The sequence below is a fragment of the Gadus morhua genome, chromosome 16 (genome assembly GCF_902167405.1).
Source record: "Gadus morhua chromosome 16, gadMor3.0, whole genome shotgun sequence".
Classification (NCBI taxonomy): Eukaryota; Metazoa; Chordata; class Actinopteri; order Gadiformes; family Gadidae; genus Gadus; species Gadus morhua.
Genome location: NC_044063.1, coordinates 24,434,449 through 24,455,997, shown reverse-complemented (window position 1 = coordinate 24,455,997; position 21,549 = coordinate 24,434,449). Strand labels below are relative to the sequence as shown.

Genomic DNA, 21,549 nt, shown 5'->3' with positions numbered 1-21,549 from the left:
CCCCTTTCTACCCTTTCTAATGGGATATAATGCCATAACACAGGATAGAATGCTCAATTCATATGTTCCTCATTGAAACCTTAACAAAACAACAACTTATGTAGCCCTCACCTTGAGCCAACTCTTACAGCCATGTTTTGTTTTGTGTGGGAACATACAATTGCGGTGCATTTTTTTATTCAAATCGGTGTCAAATGTATGCCAGCCGTCTATATTTAGCCCTGTTGTTGGGTTGGGCCCAGCCAATTCCACATGACTAGCTTGTGGCGTTGTCAGCAAGGTCCTGCGCCCTGCGTCTGCCATGTTGCATCAAGGAGGGCGCGCGCAGGGGTGAGCGCAAGTCCCATTAGGGACCCTGCTGCCGCCGAAAAAGTTTCTCGGGCAGAAGTAGGACAGCTTTTTCAAATATTCAGTGTAAAGACAAAGAGAGAGCGAGATGGAGTCCGGGGGGGGGGGAGGGAGAGAGAGACTCTCTATGCCAGGAAGTTGTATTCTAACGTGTTATTGGAGGGTTTATCAAGAAGACAAAAGGTCAAGGATTATTATTCCTTGGAAACTCTGAACCCGTGAACGGGCGGCGTGAAGGCAGCGCTCCCCGCAGGTAGCAGAGCTCGTGATCAGGAGGAAATCAATACCGTTGGGCGATACCTCATAATAAAAATATCTGTCTCCTTCCTGGTGCCTATCTCCTCCTCTCTCCTTAAGACTGTTTCCTCCTCACTGCCGTTCTTATATACGTAAGTGCATTGTATAAAAAATGTATGATGCGACTGTATGTGGATGTCTGCACTTTGATCTTGTCCTCTCTCTCGGGGGAGGACAGCGATATGTCTGGGTCCCGGTAGAGCGTCACATGTGACATTACACCGCTGAGCTGCTAGCTGTCCACACGTCTCACATGTCAGCCCATCCACCTCCCTCACTATTCAGCACTTATCATATCTATAGTTAGGTATCAGCGGTGGCTGTCCAATGTGTGGGTGGAGATGGTGGGTAGACGTGGTATGTGGTGGTGGTCGGTGCGGGAGACCAGCGGTGTCACATATCGCTGTGTGTTTATTGCGGCCGCTGGTGGAGCAAGGTTTTTGGAGGGTGTGTGCAGGGTTACCTTCCGGGGCTCGAGTTCAACTTGATTCCTTATTCAGGCCCAGCAGTTGGGAATCCCGCTACACCTCCACTATATCTCGGATAAGGGTGTGTTAAATGTTACAAGATGTATAGACTGTGATGCATGCTTTTCCTCAGTGCCAAGGTTATTCCAAGTGAACATCCATGGCCAACAATTTTAACCTTGACTCTATTTTCTGAATAAAATGTGATTAATGTTTAAGAGGCACTTGAGAAAAAACAAAGGATGACTGGTCCTCATGCAATGCAACTGCAGTAATGTGCATGAGCTAGGGCTGTACCTAACAATTATATTCATAGTTGATTGATCTAGTGAATATTCATTTATTGATTTATCAACCAATCGTTGCAAACCTGGCATGAATGAGTTGCCAAAGGTGAGGGGCGCAGTCCGGCAGTAGCTCAGGTGGTAGAGCGGGTTGGCTGGTAACCTGAAGGTTGCTGGTTCGATCCCCGGCTTCTCGAGTGTCCGGAGTGTCGAGGTGTCCTTGACAAGGTACCTAACCCTGACTGATGTCAGGGTTGACTGATGTCGTGATGTCGAAGACAGACATCCTGTCTGTCTTCGACAGCTGCTGGATCGACAATTGGGCTGGTCCAGCAACTCCCAACGGCTAGCCGTTATAAGGAGCATATAACTAACTAACTAACTAAGGGGGAAATACAGAGGCCTGCAGCAGGGTTGTGCGTCATTTAGACTACTTATCCATGGCAAGACTGCAATGGTCAGCGAAAGTAATGTCTAACGGGTTGGGCTGATAAAGGTTAAGGGACGCCCTTGTGTCAATGTCACCTTGCAGGACACAGTCAGCAGAATGTCTATACAATCATTTCAATTCTTGCAAAGAAAATTGCTTCTGTCTTTCACTTTTATTTTTGTTTTTTTGTATCTCTCTCTCTCTCTCTCTCTCTCTCTCTCTCTCTCTCTCTCCCGATTTCAGTCCATGTGTTATCAGAAAACAATGTCATTGTGCCAGTCTAATCTGTAAGGGTGATAGAGGGGAGAGAGAAGGGTGATTTTGAGGATGACAGAGAATGGTTGAGCAAATGTGTCCTTTTGCTTTATTTCATGCTTGGCTTATTTAGGGTAAAAAAACGACATACATCTCTTTTCCTCAGCCCTACCCACTTATACACACACACACACACACACACAGACATAAGCGCAGGGTTGGGTGAATGAATGCAGTAAGCCAGTGCAGCAAACTGCTGCTAACCCTAATTTCACGCCAAATGTCTAATCCACTGTCTTCCCCAGCTCAGAGGTCACAGCCAGTCCAAGTGCTCCGAGTCCTCTAAGTCATCTCTCTCTCTCTCTCTCTCTCTCTCTCTCTCTCTCTCTCTCTCTCTCTCTCTCTCTCTCTCTCTCTCTCTCTGTTTCATCCTGCCACTCGATTTTTCCCTTGGCTGCCTCTCTCTCCTGCTATATCTCTTCCTCTCTTTCTCTTATCCTTGCTGACGCATGGAGGCTGGGAGAGTGCGAGGGGTAGCTGGGAGGGTGAGGCAGTGACTGGGCGGGTGACAGGGTGACAGGAGGTCTGAGAGGGTGGGAGACTGGGAAGGGAGAGGGGCGGGGTGACTTGGATGGTGTGTTACTGAGAGGGTGATATTGTGAGAGAATGGGCTTGGAGGGTGGTGTACTGGGAGGGAGAGAGACTGAGGTGGTGGGGGGGGGGGGATTCTGACTGAACACAGCTGTGGTGGGTGCATAGGGGGGCTAGTAGCGCATAGGAGTTATTCTTTACGAAACATTCCTCGTCTGCAATACACACTCTCTCCAACATACTCCAATTTCGGATTCCCTTCTGAAAAATTAATTTTAAACTAACGTTATCAAGATCGTTAACATTACTTATGGACTGACACAAATACACCACAACACAAAAGGGAATTTTGTGAGCGTGATAGAAAATAATGATGTCATGTCCCACCACTATTTCTGTCCCATTTACCCTCACATTAGGATCAAGACCTTTACAGCACATGCAATAGTTTAGAAAGTTTCAGGGCAGCAGTCGGTCTATCCGATCCATAGACATGACTCACAGACCAGTTTGCTAACAGAATACAAATTAGGCTCTAAGAGACACTGTAGCCATGGCCAGTATGTCGTGCAGCTTTATTTCCAACTGTCCTGATGAATCGTCTGTTGAGACATAAATAATGCATTTATTTATAAAACCTTGAAGCCTTGATTGAAGAGATGTCCTGTCCTGATACAGTAGGGCTTTAAATGTATCATGTCATCAAGTTGATTTGTTCAATCAAAGAATTCTGATTTGTTCACTAATAACCTCAGTAAGCTGGCCCTTTTTACTCTATTTTTTTTTTTTAAATAACCCTGCAGACATAGTGAATGGAGATGGGACGAGACGGCTGTCAAAATATAATTTAAGTTAACTTCGCTTTGATGCACAAGCTAATTTAAAGGCCACTTATATTTAGCAGCAATACCAAAATATCTCGCCAGATGCTTTCTCGTTTTCATTTGTTTCATTTGTTGAAACTATCCTTGTCAATATCGCGACAAAATCCAGTGGATCAATTTTCCTTGTGAACCTATGCCCCTCCCTACCCCTCGAGCACAGCTGCCTCTCCATTTGGTCCATGCTGAACTTAAACCCATCAAAACTAACTATGCAGAGAGGAATGTTGGAATGGACTAAACTGATGGACCTTTGGGGATTTTTTAGTCATTGTTAACGCTTATGGATTATTTTAGAAGGAGTCTCTCAGCGACAGCAGATTTCAGGAAATTTATCACAGTGCAACCATTCATCAATATCTGGATTTCCTCTTCCAAATTAAGTGGTTCTCCTAGAAATTTGACATTTTCATTATTTGATAAGTATACCGGGTGGTGAACTTAATATAGCATATTCAATTAAGGTGCCCTTTAAGCAGAAGCCTGTAGCGTGTTCTCTGTGGAATCCCTCTAATGACTAAGTGTTTTGGTTTCCTTCTCCATGTCCCATGTAGTGGGGCTATGTTTCACCTCCTTCTGTGTCATGTGGGCATTTGCGTGTGACACTTTTGTTGCATCAACCCCACATGCTGTGTTTATTTACTGATTTTAACAACTTATCTGAGCGGTTTAATCCTGCAGAATCATGTGCAATATTTCTCATACCTCAACCCTAAATATGGCAAGAGCCATGTGTGTTTTCTTGGGAGATGCTTATTTGTAAATCTTTTCACCAGAAACAGTGCAATGTAATATCCCACAACCATGAATTAAAATAGTGGTATATGGAGACAAGGGCTTCATAACCTTTAAACGTATCACCTTCTGCAGTTTGAATGAACTATGTCTGGATTTCATCCACTTTTTGTTCTACATTTTCTCACTCTGAACCTCCCAACAAGAAGAAGCAGTGGCGGGTTTAGCAGGTGTACAACACAAGAGAACCGGGTGCAATCATATAAAGGGCACACGCCTGCAATAGCAACGCGGCTAGACGATCGAGACATCATCACAGACCCTAAGTTCCTGTCTGGGATACTTTTCCAGAATTATCATTTCTCAGTGCAGACTCCCGGTACGCAAAAAAAATTGTGCAATGCTGCGTTTAAAGAAACTCTTGATTTTAATGTTTCAAAGAAAGAAACGATTATATATACATTGTTCTTTGGAGCCTTTGAATACGTGGAGACGATATAAAAATACTAATAAAAAAATCTCTTACCGCCTGTCAGAAGAATGAATGAATTTTGAAGAGGAAGATTTTAAAACATCAAATAGTTAAGAAGGCTTATTGTAAGTGTGACTGTAGAGGCATATTGTCTTGCAGGTGTGGAGGATGGAGCTTAACGGCTCATTAGTAGATAGTAAAGGTTGGTGGTTGAGGGGAAACTTAAAACATCTTTGCTTTCAGCTCTATTTTTAAGCACATGAAAATGCAGATGAAGTCAATGACCCCTGGCCAGGCCCTTTCGGACTTAACATCGGCAAGGCTTGGAATACGCTATCTCAAACTGGCACATGATTAGAATGCTAGTCTCTCTGCTCTTCCATGGCAATGGGAAGAGGCTTAGAGGTGACCACTTTAAAAAATAAACGCTGTCCCAAGCGCCTTTATTTGGCTGCGCTAAGTGATTTGCGAAGATGAGAAAAGTTTAACTTTTGGGTTTGTTTTTTTGGAACCAGGCTGCAAAGACATGTCTGTCTGTAAATCCTTCCATGCTTTCTGCAGCCATCAAATCAGCCACACATTGCACATACGATGCGAGCCAACATGTGCTCCCTGAATGCGTCGCCTCAGTACAAACTACCCTGCCTCCACACTCACTCACAAACCCTGATATAAGTAATAAAATGCAGTTAGGGGAAGGGAAAGAAACCAGACTCATTTTAAAAGAAAGTGAAACACTTGGGAATAAAATTCATTTCCGTCTGTACCCACTAGTACTGAAAGATTTGTCACAAAGCCAACAGCTCACCTGGAAGGGGAAGCATTTTGGTTCGGCTTCGGTTGCTCTAATATCATCAGTGGAATGCTACTATAATTGCGGAAACGTGTGTTTGGAGAGCCTTTTTACGATTTAAATCACTTGATAGGGACAATGTGCTTATTTGTCACTCTGACAGCTTGCCAGTTTGTCTAGTTTGCCAGTTGTATACAATTTGGCTAACTGCGTTATGCCGGAATAGGTTATTGAACATATAATGCTCTCGATGAGGCCTCTAAGGTGGAAGCAATTCACTAATGTAATGATTAGGGCTTGCGAGTGGGGCTGTACAGATGGACAGAAAACCCATTGCATTGGTACGCTACTGCAATAGTGCCTTCAGATCACAGTAGACGTGTGTGTGTGTGTGTGTGTGTGTGTGTGTGTGTGTGTGTGTGTGTGTGTGTGTGTGTGTGTGTGTGTGTGTGTGTGTGTGTGTGTGTTTGTGGGGTAAGGTTAGTGTATGTGTGTGTGTGTGTAAACCAATTGCAGTGGTATGCTCCTTCAATAGTACCGCTAGATCATGGTCGGGGTGTGTATGTGGGGGTGGGGGGCGGGGGGGTGGTAGTGTGAGTGTGTCTCTTTTTTTCCTCTACGGCGTTGTGCATGACCTGCATGAGCATCTATAGTGTCCTCACAAAATACCTAAAATGCCCCATATGTGTCCAAAGTACCCACTGTCGTAGTGGCAGCGGCAGCCAAAAATAACATCAGCATTACTCTATAACACCGCTGATTCCAGCCATAAAAGACAAAAGAGCCTGCAGACGCATTTAAAGGCATGAAACGGCTTGGGAAAAGAGCTGATATCTGCAAAATAAGCCATGGAGTGAATAAACGAACTCCATGGAGAGTTTGTTTTTCATAAACCCGACTAGCGCTATCGCTCCTTGCTTTTCGCCATCCTGCGCATCGCTGATGCCACCACCCATACTCCTTACATGGACCATTGTTTGTAGAGTATTTTGGTCCACTCATTATTCATCTGTCATTTCCGAAAAATTCTCTGGAACCCTTTTTTATTTTGACCTTGACTAGAACAACTTTCACCTTTACTTGAGAACTGCATATACTTTCACATGAGTAGCTCACACTTTACTCTTAACTCATTCTTCAGTCCAGTTATCAGGGAAAATATCATGCTCCTGATTTCGACATAGAATTCAAGGGCTTCCTGTGACAGAACATATATCAATTAAACCATGCTGGATTTCATCAATTACATAGGTGTCAATTCCGCTTCTAAATATCTCTGCAGCCAACCTAAAGGAGGAACAACAATGCCTTTGGTAGGTTTCATCCAGAAGGATGGCGGCATAATGCCACAACATTCCTGACTTGAGCAGGCTGTGTATGAGAGCATGAATGTGCATGAAGCCCCCCCAAACCATTTTACATGCAACACAGAACAAACTGCAAACCTCGTTAGTAACCAATAGCCTTGGGAATGGGGTCTGTCTGCATGTTCATTGTCACATGATCTACTCTTACCCAAGATGACTTGACCATTCAAACGAATCCCACGGCTCTCCTGTAGCTTTGCTCCATCCCAGGGGAAAGTATATATAAATTGATTCAGCAGTTTACTTTTTCCTGAAAACTCCTGGACAGCCAGCTTTGAAGACAGCATTTCTAAATATATAAAGCAGATATCGACAGCACACAGTCAATAACAGCGCTCCTAATCAGTGAATTGATGTATTGTCACCAAATCAAAGACATTTTGCCAAAGATCATTAAAAAACTCAGAAAATGTGACCTTTTACTGAAGTTAAATGAGATGAATATACATCAACATATATTTTTAAATTCTGGCATAATCTCAGAAAAAAATAAGTTGTTGATTAAGCTTCAAATATAACCACCATAAACATCCATCGCGTAATAATTATGTGTGTTGTAGTTCCTAAAACAGTTTGTCAATAATGCTGTGTTCTTGGCCTTGAAACATTATAAATCATTTGCAATGGTTTTAATGAGTCAAAAAGACATGACGTTTGATATTTGGGGGGTTATGGTGTTCTTCTTTTTTCGTTTTTGTGAGATAAATGTTGTAGTTTTATGTGTTTGGAAAGTATTCAGAAATGTGGATGATTCTAAGTCTTTGAGGCCATTGCGGTACTGTGATACAAGCAGAGCTCACAGAGCTATTTTAGTAGCATGCTCTGAATGTCTCCACAGAAACTCATCCAAAGAACGGCTACAAACTGAAAAAGATGAAACTGCAAAAAAATTTTACTGGTAATCACGACATACTGAACTCAAACCTCAAACACACACACTGACCGACACCACTCGTCACGAAAAAGCACTACTGTCATGAAATCAAATTGTTTCAACTGAAAGGAAGGCGCAATCCAAGTTTAATTTTGTTTTGACAACTTTGAATCGTGGACGTTTGATGGGAGTAAACAGAATACCCAGATAAAAAGGAGCACTTGGAAATGAATTAAAGGTATCCACTAAAAATAATTTGGTATGCTTTTCAAGCTAAAACAGGATTGATGGGCCCCACATTACTAGTAAAAAGCACCTGATGAACTAGCCACAACTAAAATTGAATTAATAGGCCAAGAATTTGGGACAAACCAATATAGTATAGAAGAGACTCCGAGTGAAAGTCACAGCCTTACAAAAGTCCCATCCTTACAAAAAAAGCGATGATGTACTTACAGCGTCTTAAAGAAAAATGACCATTGTCTACCGATGTCACTCTAACCTGGCCTTATCCTTATTTCCCAACCACCTTATCACCACATCGTACCACATCATATCACTGACACTGCCTGAGCTGCTGCCCCAACGACCCGAAAAGTGTGCGAAAAATCCCCGGCAACTGTCACTCTCTGACCTTGGCAATTAGCTTATTCACCCTTGTACCGTCTGTTTCATCATCAAACCCCCGCCCGCCTACCTAATCTCATCATATAATCAATCCAGCTCTCTTTTGTGTGGGTATTCACATTTGAGTCTGACAACTAATCCCCCAGACCCCCCTCCACTGAGCCCTTATGACGTAACAATTGGGCGGGGAAAGGTTCCTATCACGTCTCCACACTTGATCCTCCCCCGCAGTCAAATTCGGTGCAATCCCCCAGCGAAGTGCAAGGCATGCTGCTCCAGAACAGGCCTCTAGCTGTTCTCCCTCTCTCTCTCTGCCCCTATCGCTCTCTTACTGTGACTCATTGCATCTCCCTAGCCTCTGTGTGCTTCTGGGTCTCTTGTCTGTTGTGTGACAGTGAAAACACACACAACAAAAACGCGTGCCCATTCATTCAGCCTCCCTCTGTGTTTCTCTTCCCCAAAGCTGTTTTCTTACGTCCTCGTAAATCCTGCCTCACCGCTCCCTGCCTCCCTCCCCCTCCCTCCCTCCCTCCATCACCCCTCCATCCCTGCCTCCCTCCCCCCTCCCTGCCTCCCTCCCTGCTTATCAATATGCAATCAATCGGAGCTGTCACTAGAGCTGACGTGAGCCGTCGTTTAATCTGACAGTTTAAATTAAAGTGGCGTGATGCTCGCTATCAGCACTGGCAGGCCCCTGCGGTCAGCTCTGCATGCATGCGGCGCGCCACACCAACGACCGGACCAGACAGGTGGTATCAAGCACCAAGCTGCAAAGCGACCTCCCAGAGCCGTAGATGTGTCCTCGCCCAGCGTGTGAGGAGGAATGGAGGAGAGAAGGAAGGAGAGTACCATTTGGAAATTAATATTGAGCAGAGCTGGGAACCTGAGACTGGTACCATGGACAGCGCCAATGCCAACAGCAAGTTTTTAATGAGAGGAAATTTGTCCCAAGTGATTTTCTTTGGTAGCTTTTCGATGGCTAATCTGTGTTTCACCTGTCTTTCTTTGCTCTCATAAATGCTTAATGTGAGTCCGTACATTGTATATATATATGTATGTATGTATCAGAATTCCAATGTATCATTTATCATGCCCAGGCTGAGGGCTTAGTGCTTATCCCGCACTACAATATTTATCACACTTTACTCTGACGTGCAAATTTATGGGTTTTGGGGATAATTTATGTTTGTCTTTCCAGAGTTTTTTGTAGAATTTCGATTTTGTTAGCCTGTGTTGCACTATTCGATGTTAGGGCCTCCGTGTCTGCTCAACAGAGATGTCAAACTATTCGAACCAATTAATTATCTGTAGTATTGCTACCTCAGCTTATTGAACACGAGGGAGTGTACTTTAGGTGCTAGTGGAACCATTAGACCAGACATTTCTAAGTCTTAGGTAATGCATACTTTCTCAAAGGTTAGTTAATATTTCATAATTTCTTAGTTTTTTAATATGTGGAGGACATGGAGTATTATTTTCTCCTCGCTAGTCACAAATTGCTAGAACAAATGAATGAATAACCAAAATCCAAACTGACGGATAAGGTCATTATTACCGTATTATTCCCAGAAGTGATGTCATGGGGTTGATCCGCCGAAGAGCGTGTGTACAGCAGCTCCGGGGCCCTCTCGCACACCATCCCATTGATCAAATTGAGCAAGTAACCAGGATGCTCATGGTTGTGAATGGCTCATTAGCTAATTGGCATTGATAACGCCACACAATTACTCCACCATTGTTACCACGCGGGGGGACTAATGGCACTCAGTGCCCCGCTTATTATACACTACTCCGTGTGTGTGTGTGTGTGTGTGTGTGTGTGTGTGTGTGTGTGTGTGTGTGTGTGTGCGTGCGTGCGTGCGTGCGTGCGTGCGTGCGTGCGTGCGTGCGTGCGTGCGTGCGTGCGTGCGTGCGTGCGTGCGTGCGTGCGTGCGTGCGTGCGCGTGCGTGCGTGCGTGCGTGCGTGTGTGTGTGTGTGTGTGTGTGTGTGCGTGTGTGTCTGTGTGCTCTCGTTCAAAGCCAACCCAGGTTGTCTCACTAGTATGTCGAAGCACCTCTTTTCGATCTTTTCTCTCTCTCTCTAATGGATGAAGTGGTTATGGAGCGCGGCGATGGGAGCAGGGCCAGCGAGGTGTCCGGCACGGCCACTTCATCTGCCCCACATTAGCCGCGTTTACATGGCACATAGATGTGTCCATGTAAACGCGGCTAGCGTTGCTCACATATCCGGGGCGCCCGGGGCCCATTGACCTGGAGTTACTTGGAACTCACCTCAAAACTCCTCCCCCACATTCCCAGACCCGGCTTTTGGATTACCCCTCCTCCTCCTCTTCCCTCCCTGCCTCCCTGCCTCTCTCCCTCCCTCCCTCCCTCAAATCGCTCTCTCCCTCCCCCCTCGATCACCCCTCCCTCCCTCCCTCCCACCCTCACCCCTCCCTGCCTCCCTCCCCCTTCCCTCCCTCCATCACCCCTCCCCTCCCTCCCTGACTCCCTCACCCCTCCCGGCCTCACCCCTCCCGGCCTCCCTCCCTCCCTGCCTCCCTCCCTCCCTCCCTCCCTCCCTCAGACAGCGGTTCAGAGGAAAGCACCGTCTTACGTAACGGTGTTGATGGCAGTGCGAGGATAAACAGCTCCACTGCAACATACACAAGTTGTTTTTGTTTGTTTCTGGTACGCAAGCTGGGGAAGTAGGGCAAATCAAGGTAACAAAATTAGGGGAGAACTTTGCAGTGCTTTGAGCATGGGCTCTGTTTATCTGCTCCCAGAACACTGAATATTCTCTCGTAATCAAAGGCCTTCTAAACAGGAAAAACTAATTTGTGAAATATATTCGTAGCGTCAGCATGTGACACACACACACAGAAACTGTGTGTGTGTGTGTGTGTGTGTGTGTGTGTGTGTGTGTGTGTGTGTGTGTGTGTGTGTGTGTGTGTGTGTGTGTGTGTGCGTGTGTGACTGTACATGTGCATCTAGTAGAGACAATATCATATAGGTGTTATGGTAACATAATATTAACTCGCACTAATTCAAAAATAACAACGCACTTTAGGTCCAAATGCATTCTTCAAAGAAAATGTATAACTAATGAGTTTTAATTATGAATGGTCCATCAAATAGAGATATGAGAGAGAGAGAGTGAGAGTGAGAGTGAGAGTGAGAGAGAGAGAGAGAGAGAGAGAGAGAGAGAGAGAGAGAGAGAGAGAGAGAGAGAGAGAGAGAGACACACGGACAGAGGGCTGGACCTGCTTTGAGTCGCATCTGGCACTTAACCCACCTGCAGACACATTCAGACAAATGGACGACACTCAAGCGCTCCAGCTGGGACAACACTCACATGCACAGCGTACAATGGGATCCAGCAGCAGTGCGGCAGAGTAGGCATGGGGCGCTGATGGCCCCTCTGGTCAGACAGCTGCCAGAGCCCGCAGTCCCGCTGCTGTTTGGCTCAAACTTTTGGCCAAGCAGCGCCGATAACAATAGAGAGATTGTGCATATGAATGAGTTCTCAATAAGTTATTTCTTTCCCCGCTGTTTAATATTCTGTCCGGTCAGGGAAATATGGACGTGTGTATTTATTCAGATAATAATTGGTTCACCGATTTATTTATTTATTTATTCAAATATTTTTGTATTTCTCCTAGAAATAGATAACAAGAGAGGTGAATGAATTACTTTTGAAATAAATATTAATATACATGGGAAATAAAATGTATTCCATTGATTGATACTTGGTTGGACACAATAACAGAACAGACACATTAGATATTGAAGCAAAAGGTAAAGCAAAAAGTTTTATTTCTCTGTAGGGATCCTTCCCATAATTATCTAATATAATATGAGTCTGTCAGTGGCAAAAACAAGCAGTTAAGGATGAGGTAAATCGACTGGGCCCTATTTCCCAAAATTCACGGATGACAGCTGCAGCGTTCTCGCTCAATAGTGGGCCGACACCAGAAACTGTTGTCCACTTTCGTCCCTTAGACCTTAAATGATCGGAAAATAGGGTCCAGGTTGAAAAACCAAGAAGTTCATACGCGCCATGCTTTATAAAAGTGGAAAAAAGACAACGATATCTCCAATGGATTGTTGCACATTGCGTTTCAAGCCTCAAAGAGGCCAGGGAACCCCTTTGCCATGGTAGAGGAAGAGGTCCAAGACTCGGTCCCCAAACCAAAGCAACCTGGATTGCAGGCGCTGGTAACAGAAGCTATCGTGGGAGTGGTGGAGTTAGGCGGATAAGTACCTGCGTGACTTAGCAGTGCCCAGGGAGCAATAGAACCGCGCATTGCACCAGCAGTAAATGGGCCAATCAATCCCCAGCACAGTGGCACGCTTGTGTTTACCACCACACCACAATGGAGCAGGGCTTTTATTTATTTAGCGGTAGAAATATTTATTCTGTGGGAGAGTGTTTTGGTTTGTTTGAATTTGAGTGTGTGGCTGTATGCCAGCGTGCGTGCGTGTGGTTGTTTGTCTATGCGTGTTTATGTGTTTGTCTGTTCATTTATGAGGGTGCATGGGTGCATGTGTGTGCATTATCCGGTTAGGAATACGAGTCTGCACACCAACCGCTAGTGTGTTGCACTTCGTACTGCACTGTTTACTCACACACATGTGGTGGAGGGAGAAAGAGAGTATGTTTTCGATATTCCCAAGCTTCGGTCCCGTTTGTTGAATGAAACTTTAAAGAAATCCCCAACCGCCCACGCCACCGCAGTTACTGTCTCTCTGTCACTCTCCTCCTCTGCTTGTATCATTCCTGCTGCATCAATATGTAACTAGATCACAATGCTAATGAGCTTATTGTCTTCCTCTGGCAGTCATCCCCTGTTTAGATGCCCTGTTTCCATTCCTCTTGTTTCATAGTATTGATATTGCTTTGGGTAAGGGCATAAGGGACTTGTGAGTGCTTTGACAATGTTGAAGTTGTAAGTCATATTCAAAACCTTATTTCAAAGTGAGAAGCTATTACGTATAGTAGTATGCGATAATTTGATTACTGTTCAGTTTCTTTTGTCCTCTGTACCTCAAGGTACGATTTATCACAGTGCATAAAGTGTTCAAAGTCACATTGAAAAACCTTCTCAATGCACGTTGCAGATGATATAACCTCATCCGCCCTCTTGGACTGGGACCAAGATTCAACACAGAGGGTGGATGGACATTCGTTGCGCTAGACTCCCTTTGTTGTCTGAAAACACATTAAAGCAAGGCAAACTAGTTCTTGTTTCTTTTGTGTAAAGAACCCATCACCAAAAAAACATGTTACCTTAACAACTTGTCCTAACTTTCTGGAAGATTGAGTAAAGAAAGAATGTGAATAATTATATAGAATCTGCTAGGGGTTTGTTTACTGCATCTGAAGTTCAAAAAGCTGTTTTAGGGAAATGTTTATTTAACCATTATTTATTTATTAGGAAGTCTCATTGAGATCAAATCTCTTTTGCAAGAGAGACCTGAAATCACGATAAAATATTATAAAAAAAAAAAAGGACAATTATAGAGACATAGAAGGATCAATCAAAACATTCAAAGATATTGACAAGGATTTTTAACATTTAAAAGTCTCTCAGACTAACGAGTAATTAAAGATTCCGAATTTGGTGTAGCTCATTCCAGAGATAAGGTGCTAACGTGCAGGCGGGTGGTACGTCGCAATGATGAGGCTCTGACGCCCAGCCTGAGAGAAGCGAGTGGTTAAATGTGTGCTTCAGGGGAGTCACAGATACATAGTTGGAAAACCACTAGTTTTAGATCGACCGACCGCCGGCATACCTAGTGCCCATAATCTCTGTGCGAAGCACAAAAGAGACAGGATGCACACGAGTTCCCCTCACTACTTAGCGACTGCAGCAAGCCCACTCCGCCCTCGGCTTCTGCTCCGAGGCCTCTGAGCCGGTGTCACAGAGCCTCCACAAGGAGGTTATCACTTCACTTATTAACTGTGACATTAGAGTAGCTAGTGCCATGTGGGCGTTCAAATTGGATGAGTGAGTGTGCCCCGTTGCAATTTATAGCAAACCGCTTCCACTCCTGTACTGTACCATTTAATTCCAGTCGAACTGCTTTGCATAAACTGTGTACAGCTGCTCAGGACCATTCAAGTTGTAGACATTTGGAGTTGCCATGCCGTACAAATTGAAAATCAATGGACTTGAGAAATAGTGAAGCTCGCTACCATCGTGAGTCACCAGCGCCGTCGGAGAATGTGAAGGGTTCCCTGGAGTAAAAACGAAGGATAAAATAATATAATGGCCGGATACAAAATGTAGCAGTTGGAAAAAGACCTGCAGCAGGGGTCCCCTTCTGCTGAACTGGTGCAGCTAGGCCTGACGTGGTGTTATATCATCTGTTGAAAATGGAAATGACTAAATACCTGGAGCCAATGTAATGCATATCTCTGTGACAACACATCTCGTTAAAGTGGGCGGGACTTGTCATCTGATAGTTTTCAGGCAGAAATTAAACCACATGTACCTTTACTCATCCAATTCAACACTGTGACAAGAGATAACAACACATAAGCAAGCGTCCTGGCCTAGCATTGTGCCAGTTGGCAACATAACTCATTTGACCATGAAATCATTTCCATCTCAATGACACTTAAGTGTGCCTTTTCTCAGCAGCCCCTATGACATCTTCACTTAAGTTTGTGTCCAGTGGTCTTTGTGCTACTCTAATAACTCACACATGTTTGGTTGAGGAAAAAGAGTGTATGTGTGTGATATTTCCTAATCTGTGGGCACTTTGTGGAATAAAACATTAACACAGAAGCCCTTAGCAGCCCTTATGAAATCTTCCCTTAAGGTGTTGTGTCAAGGTTTATCCGAAGGAAAACCTACTGTTCCGCAAAGGCTTTGGCCTTATCCATGGTTTCACTCATCTGTTTGTGTAGGCAGCGTGGATAACAACACCATTATAAAGTGTAAACCCCCTGACGAATGGACGTGTGCATCCATACGCTCTGGCCGCTGAGCAGGGGGCCGGCCGACTGGTCTGATTGATAGGTAGAGATTATTAGGTGGCCTGCCGCTGGCACGTTCCGGCTTGAGATACTGCAGGGCTGCAGCTCATCAAGGGGATTGGCACTTTAGCCAAGTCTCTGCGATGTCAACTTGGCATGTCAGCAAGTCTGCTGGATGCCCTCAGAGAACAAACCAACCTCATATCCCTGCATATTTAAGTGTTGACATTGACTCGCTTGTCCCTTCATGTCTCTCTTTCTGGCGGACAGGGAACGTGTTCGTGGTGAGCCTGGCATTTGCAGACTTGGTGGTCGCCTTCTACCCATACCCTCTGGTGCTGTACGCTATCTTCCATGATGGCTGGTCCCTGGGAGAGACCCAATGCAAGGTGGGCGGCAAACACTGACTGCCAACTCAGTTATAACAACCTCTCTTAATCCTAACACTCTTTCCCCCTGATTAGATTGTCTTTTTCTTTCTCTCATTGAGCTATGTTTTGTCTTTGTTTGTTGTTCCCTCCTCGGCAGGTGAGCGGCTTCCTAATGGGGTTGAGTGTCATCGGCTCCATATTCAACATTGCGGGCATCGCCATCAACCGATACTGCTACATCTGCCACAGCTTCTCCTACGACAAGCTGTACAGCTACCGCAACACCCTGATGTGGGTGGCGCTCATCTGGGTGCTGACTATCCTGGCCATTGTGCCCAACTTTTTCGTGGGCTCGCTGCAGTACGACCCCCGCGTCTACTCATGTACGTTCGTGCAGACGGTCAGCACCTCTTACACCATCACGGTGGTGGTGGTCCACTTCTTTGTGCCCATCGCCGTGGTGACCTTCTGCTACCTTCGCATCTGGATCCTGGTGATCCAGGTGCGACGCAAGGTGAAGTCGGAGGTGCGGCCACGTATCAAGCCCAGCGACCTGAGGAACTTCATCACCATGTTCGTGGTGTTTGTGCTCTTCGCCATCTGCTGGGCGCCGCTGAACTTCATCGGGCTGGCAGTGGCCATCGACCCTGAGGCGGTGGCGCCGCACATCCCCGAGTGGCTCTTCGTGGTCAGCTACTTCATGGCATACTTTAACAGTTGCCTTAACGCCATAATCTACGGCCTGCTGAACCAGAACTTCCGCAAGGAGTACAAGCGCATCATCACGTCGATATGGAAGCCACGCCTCTTTTTGCAGGAGACGTCCCGGGGCGGGACGGAGGCCATGAAGAGCAAGCCCTCGCCGGGGCTCAACAACAACGACCAGGTGAAGGGAGACACTGTGTGACCCTCCCAACTACTCCCATCCCCCCTACCACATCCCACCCCCCGACTCCAACTCTTCCTCCCAACTCCTCTTCCTCCACTTGTCTGTCGTAATCTCAGCTCTCTCACATTGTGACTCCCCCCTCCCTCTCGGCCTCTCACTATTGTTTTCCAGCTGCCGAGCTCCATCCCTCTGTCTCTGCACTCGGCCGGCACCACGGACCGCCACTGCTCCACGGTGCTCACAGCTCGCCCAGCGCTCAGCAAACGCTGTGGCTCCAGGAGACAAAGGCAGAGAACTGATGAGACGGAACAGGTGGAGACACAGACTGAGGCTGAAAGGAGTGAAGACTGAGAAAAAAAGACCAAAAAAATGTTACAGACTACAATTACTGTGTTTTTCCACAATTTGAAGAGTGCCATTCATCAAAATATATATAAATATATATGAAGAAATGAAGAAATATATATATATATATATCTATATATATTTTAAGTTATTATACGTATCATATTATTATGTACACCTCAGGGTGCCTGCCTCCTCTGCTGCTTTTGCAATATGCATTCGAAAGTGGAGGCACCAATAGTTTATTTATATTTTTAACACCACAAAATACATGATGTTGGTCTGAAAGTACTTTCACTTTCATTATCTTCCTGGTTTGGGTGTACTGTAGTAGTATTCGGCACCCCAAATGTTGTGTATATTGTAAAACAACATCACATGTCATTATCTTTGTGACATGTGAAGTGTAGGTGAACATTGATTAAAGTAACAGATAAATCTTTAGCAAACTCCATTTCTAGTAAAAGTTTCAAATGCCTCAATTTTTTATGGGCATTTATGTGTCGTTGTTGAAGGTGCCTGATTCTTTGTTTTTTGTATTTCTCTGCTTATCGCCTCAAATATTTTGCCAAAAATGACAAGTATAAAACAAACATATTACAGTGAAAGACTGTTGAAGTATTTTAATGCTTTCTTATCAACATTTAAAACAATATTTTGATGATTGAACATTGTCAGGTTGCATATTACTAGTGTATCTGGAAAGTCTTCTTCAATGGGATTGTTAAGGTGTTGTGAAGCACAACCCACAGAAAATCCCAGTCATAAAAAAGAAAATAGAAAAGCACAATTCAACTGTTTAAACCCGGACAACAGTGTATGCAGTTTATGGAGTTAACAGGTATCTAAACGTTCTCTTAGTAATGACATGAAAATCAATAATACATTCTCTATGCATTTTACACTTCATATCATGACGGGAGGTGTACAAACATACTTAGTATTCTCTGATGTGAACGATGCTACTTTTTTATAAAGTGAAACTTAGTACAAACCGAGCAATGCGGTTCACACGCAGCCCTCTGCCCCGGGCCTGTTGTGCTTCTGTATTTGAATGATGTAAAAAAAATGTGCATGAGATACTTTTTTGTGTGTTTAAGTGTTTATTTTTCTTGCTTTGGTTTATTTTGTTTTTTAAATGGTCGATTGTTACAGCTAATTGTTCTGAAAAAAAAAGTAAGTTGATACGTTTCAGAGGCGAAACACCATCTTGAGCTCTTAAAGTGTTTAATTTGGATACGGCTGCTTAAATGAGAACAGGAATGTTAAAGATGGTGATAATTATTATTATGATACATAGTTTGACGCTGCTCATTATGTAAGTGTGGAGATGCTCAGGAGAAAGATTTATCACTGATAAGCTGCAGTCTTCACTTTTTTGTTCAGTTCTTTTATATTAAATAATACAAAAACACATCGAAAAAAATTCTACAAAAAAAGAATGATATGTGTATTTATTGCTGTGACTTATACAAAAAATATATGAAAACATTACTTTGGAAGGTTGTCGATGTTAATGTCGGGTTAAAACAAAAGTTAATAAAAATTATTTTTAAAATTGTGCTGTCCTTTTTCACAGTATCAAGGTGGTGTGCTACTTTAAATGATAAATCAAGCATTAAAGAAAACCATAGAATTTCTGATGGGTATCTGTTTGAAAACGGGACGTCAAAACGACTGCAGATATGTCAACGTAGCAGAGCATAGTTCTGTTGAAAACAGACGTGTATAAATCCCAACCGTTGGTAAGGATGCTCTCACTCACTACACACACACACTTCGCAACAGGGTACAAACACACTCCCGCACTCCCAGCCCCCGGAGGCGTTTCAATGCACACAGCTTTTGATTCTCCCTCTCTTCAGTGAACCTCGCCTCTCTCCGCTCATTATTTCTGAAGTCTGCTCTGAGGTGACTCCTGCTCCCCCCTCTTCACAAGCTCAATAGTCCCCACCGCCCCTTCAGGGAGACGCCTGGCTTCAGGTCAGTGTTTATGGGAACCTTACAAATGACCATATGTCGGGCCCTGTAGTTCAGTGGTGCAGCCTCTTGTCACGGAGTGAGATGAGCGCTGAAAGGAAAACCCAAAGAGCCACGGGCAAAGGGTGAGAATAAACACAACACTGTATGCAACATATGGATTTTTTAAATGGGTTTAGAGTGAATTGAATGGCCATTTATAGGTGAACCGACAGCCTGGCCCAAGAATGTTTCAATAAAACCCAAAAGCACTTTTCAAAGGTGGGGTCAGGGCTTTTGCTTCCCCTTCAAGGCCTTGATAGGTGCAGTCCCAAAACAACAAAAGCAAACCGTTAACAATCATTATAGGACTTCTTCCTCCTGCTTCCTGTCTTAAATTCTCTAAATGAACTGTAAGTGTGTGTGTGCGTGTGTGTGTGTTGTGGTAACCCGGTTCTATCAGCCCGCCTCCGATCAATTAACAAGAGTCTCTGATGCTCAAACTGCCAACAAGGCACGTTTATTAAGTCCAAAAAACAAAAAAAAGGGGATTCACCCGTCAATGCAAACTATAACTAAAGAGAGTCTGGGCTCCGTGAGCCACTGGGGATGCTGTGGTCGGATCTCACGCGCTGTCCCGGTATCCAGGTGAGGTGGTCCTTCCGTGTAGTCCCGTGGTCTTCTCTAGACCGGGTCCTGGGGCCAAGGTCCGTCCAGGTAGGGAAACTCAGTCCGCTCTCGGCTCCTACATGGGTCACATACCTCCTGCCTTAAGACTACGTCTCAGCTTCTCTTATATAGCCCTCACCAGGGTCTGATTGGCCTGGTACACAGGTGTCTCCCGTTGGCGTTGAGTGGGACCGTGCCAATGCGACCCTTAGTGCCCTCTGGGGGAAAAGGGTGGTAGACTGCTAGTATTACCTGCCCTCTGGGCTTCCAGGCCCGCCGTGTCGGGGCCGGGTTGCCACGGGTTGTGTGTGTGTGCGTGTGCGTGTGTGTGTGTGTGCATGTGTGTTCTCCATCATGGACTGTTTGTCCTGGCACAAGACCCTCAAAAACATTTAATTTTGCTTGCGCAAAAAAAATAATACTAATCTTGAAAATAGTCCCAGAAGTTGTCCAGCGGTCGTATTGCGACCACAGATTGCAAGTTTCACAACGACAGCCGTAAATTGCTAGCTGGAGGAAACTGTGTCTACGTTGTTTATGGTTGTTTGTTGTTGTTGTTGTAGTTGTAGTTGTATTGGGGGGAAAGCTGTGTAATAGCAGCTGTTACACTCTGGGCCCTATTTTAACGGTCTGAAACACAAGTAAGAAGTGGCAAGCGCAAGTAGCTTTGTGGGCGGTGCTATGGCGATGTCACTAGTTTACCGGTGCCAAAAATGACTCTTGCGCCCGGCCCAAATCTAAAAAGGGTTGGTCTTAAGTAGCCTAATTACCTGTAGGTGTGGTTTGGGCGTAACGGGCAATAAACCAATGAGAGTGCCAGCTCCCATCCCCTTTAAGAGCCATGAGCGCATTTGAATCTGACGAGTTGATATTTTGACAGCGCGTCTGCAGTCTCCGAGGCGATAGATGCACATGAATTTCAAACTTCAAATGGCTCAGTTTATGGCCAAATAATATGGCCTAATCCAAACATGGAATAAGGTTTTCTTCCACAACTTCAGAAATACTGAGTCCTCAAATAAATCTCGGCAAAGAAAACTTATATGATATAACATGCTATGCAGTAACTGTGGTTCAATTAAATGATCTACGCAATACATTATAAACATTGTTTCTTATCAGTATTGTATGCATTATCGTTATCAACTTGTGTTCCTAATATGCATGTGTCCCCCCGTTTATATACATTGCCATGGACTGTATTATGCGTGACGTGTTTAGTTTACGTGTGTTTAAACAGATCGACGCACACACGCGCGCCCGCATTCATTAATTATTTTAAACATACACACACGCGCGACCGCATTCATTCATTCTTTTTAACACTCACTCGTGGTAAAACAATGTTTTCTCACGATCAAATACTCATCAATCCTAAAAGTTATGGGCATGTCTGTGTCAAGAAAATATGTGTTTGCTGTATGGTGTTTGCAGATGCATTGATTTAAAAGTAAAACTTATTACCGCTGTATCAGCTGTTCTTTCCCAAATAATTTACCAAGAATGTGTGGCTAGGTAGATGAGAGAAGCAAAGTGTATGCGCGAGGTGCACAAGCAACATTATGCATGCGCCCTTAAAATAGCATCTGAACAACGCGCCACTGACTTTAAATTTCCTGGTTTGTGGCGCAAGTGGTTTCTGATACTGCAAAATAGCCCCAGGGAACATTTGCGCCAGAACACGCCTCCTCCTTTCGCCCAACCGCCTATTGGGGCGCATGATCAATCCCTAATTTACCGACGCGTGGTGCAGGAGAGAAAAGAACGCTCTGCGCCAGTTGCAAACTAGCAACGACACATGCGCCAGTGATTAAGTTAATTGCGCCGGAGCAAGATAGGGCCCTCTGTGTTTTTTGCAGAGCTGCTTATCCTTCACATCATTTGACATGTACAACACACGCATCAGCATCTCTATTGCTTTTTAATGCAGA

The 21,549-nt window shown here is 44.6% G+C and overlaps 1 protein-coding gene across 1 annotated transcript in view; it reads left to right on the top strand.

The window, feature by feature from the left end:
- The window catches only part of mtnr1ba (melatonin receptor type 1Ba), a 47,119-nt gene extending 28,581 nt beyond the window's left edge, over nucleotides 1–18,538 (top strand). The window contains exons 2-4 of the mRNA XM_030337295.1: nucleotides 15,656–15,774; nucleotides 15,914–16,642; nucleotides 16,817–18,538. Coding sequence (XP_030193155.1) covers nucleotides 15,656–15,774; nucleotides 15,914–16,642; nucleotides 16,817–16,996 — 1,028 coding nt within the window. The 3' untranslated portion in view covers nucleotides 16,997–18,538. The remainder of the gene's footprint in view (nucleotides 1–15,655; nucleotides 15,775–15,913; nucleotides 16,643–16,816) is intronic.
- The last annotated feature ends 3,011 nt before the right edge of the window (nucleotides 18,539–21,549 follow it).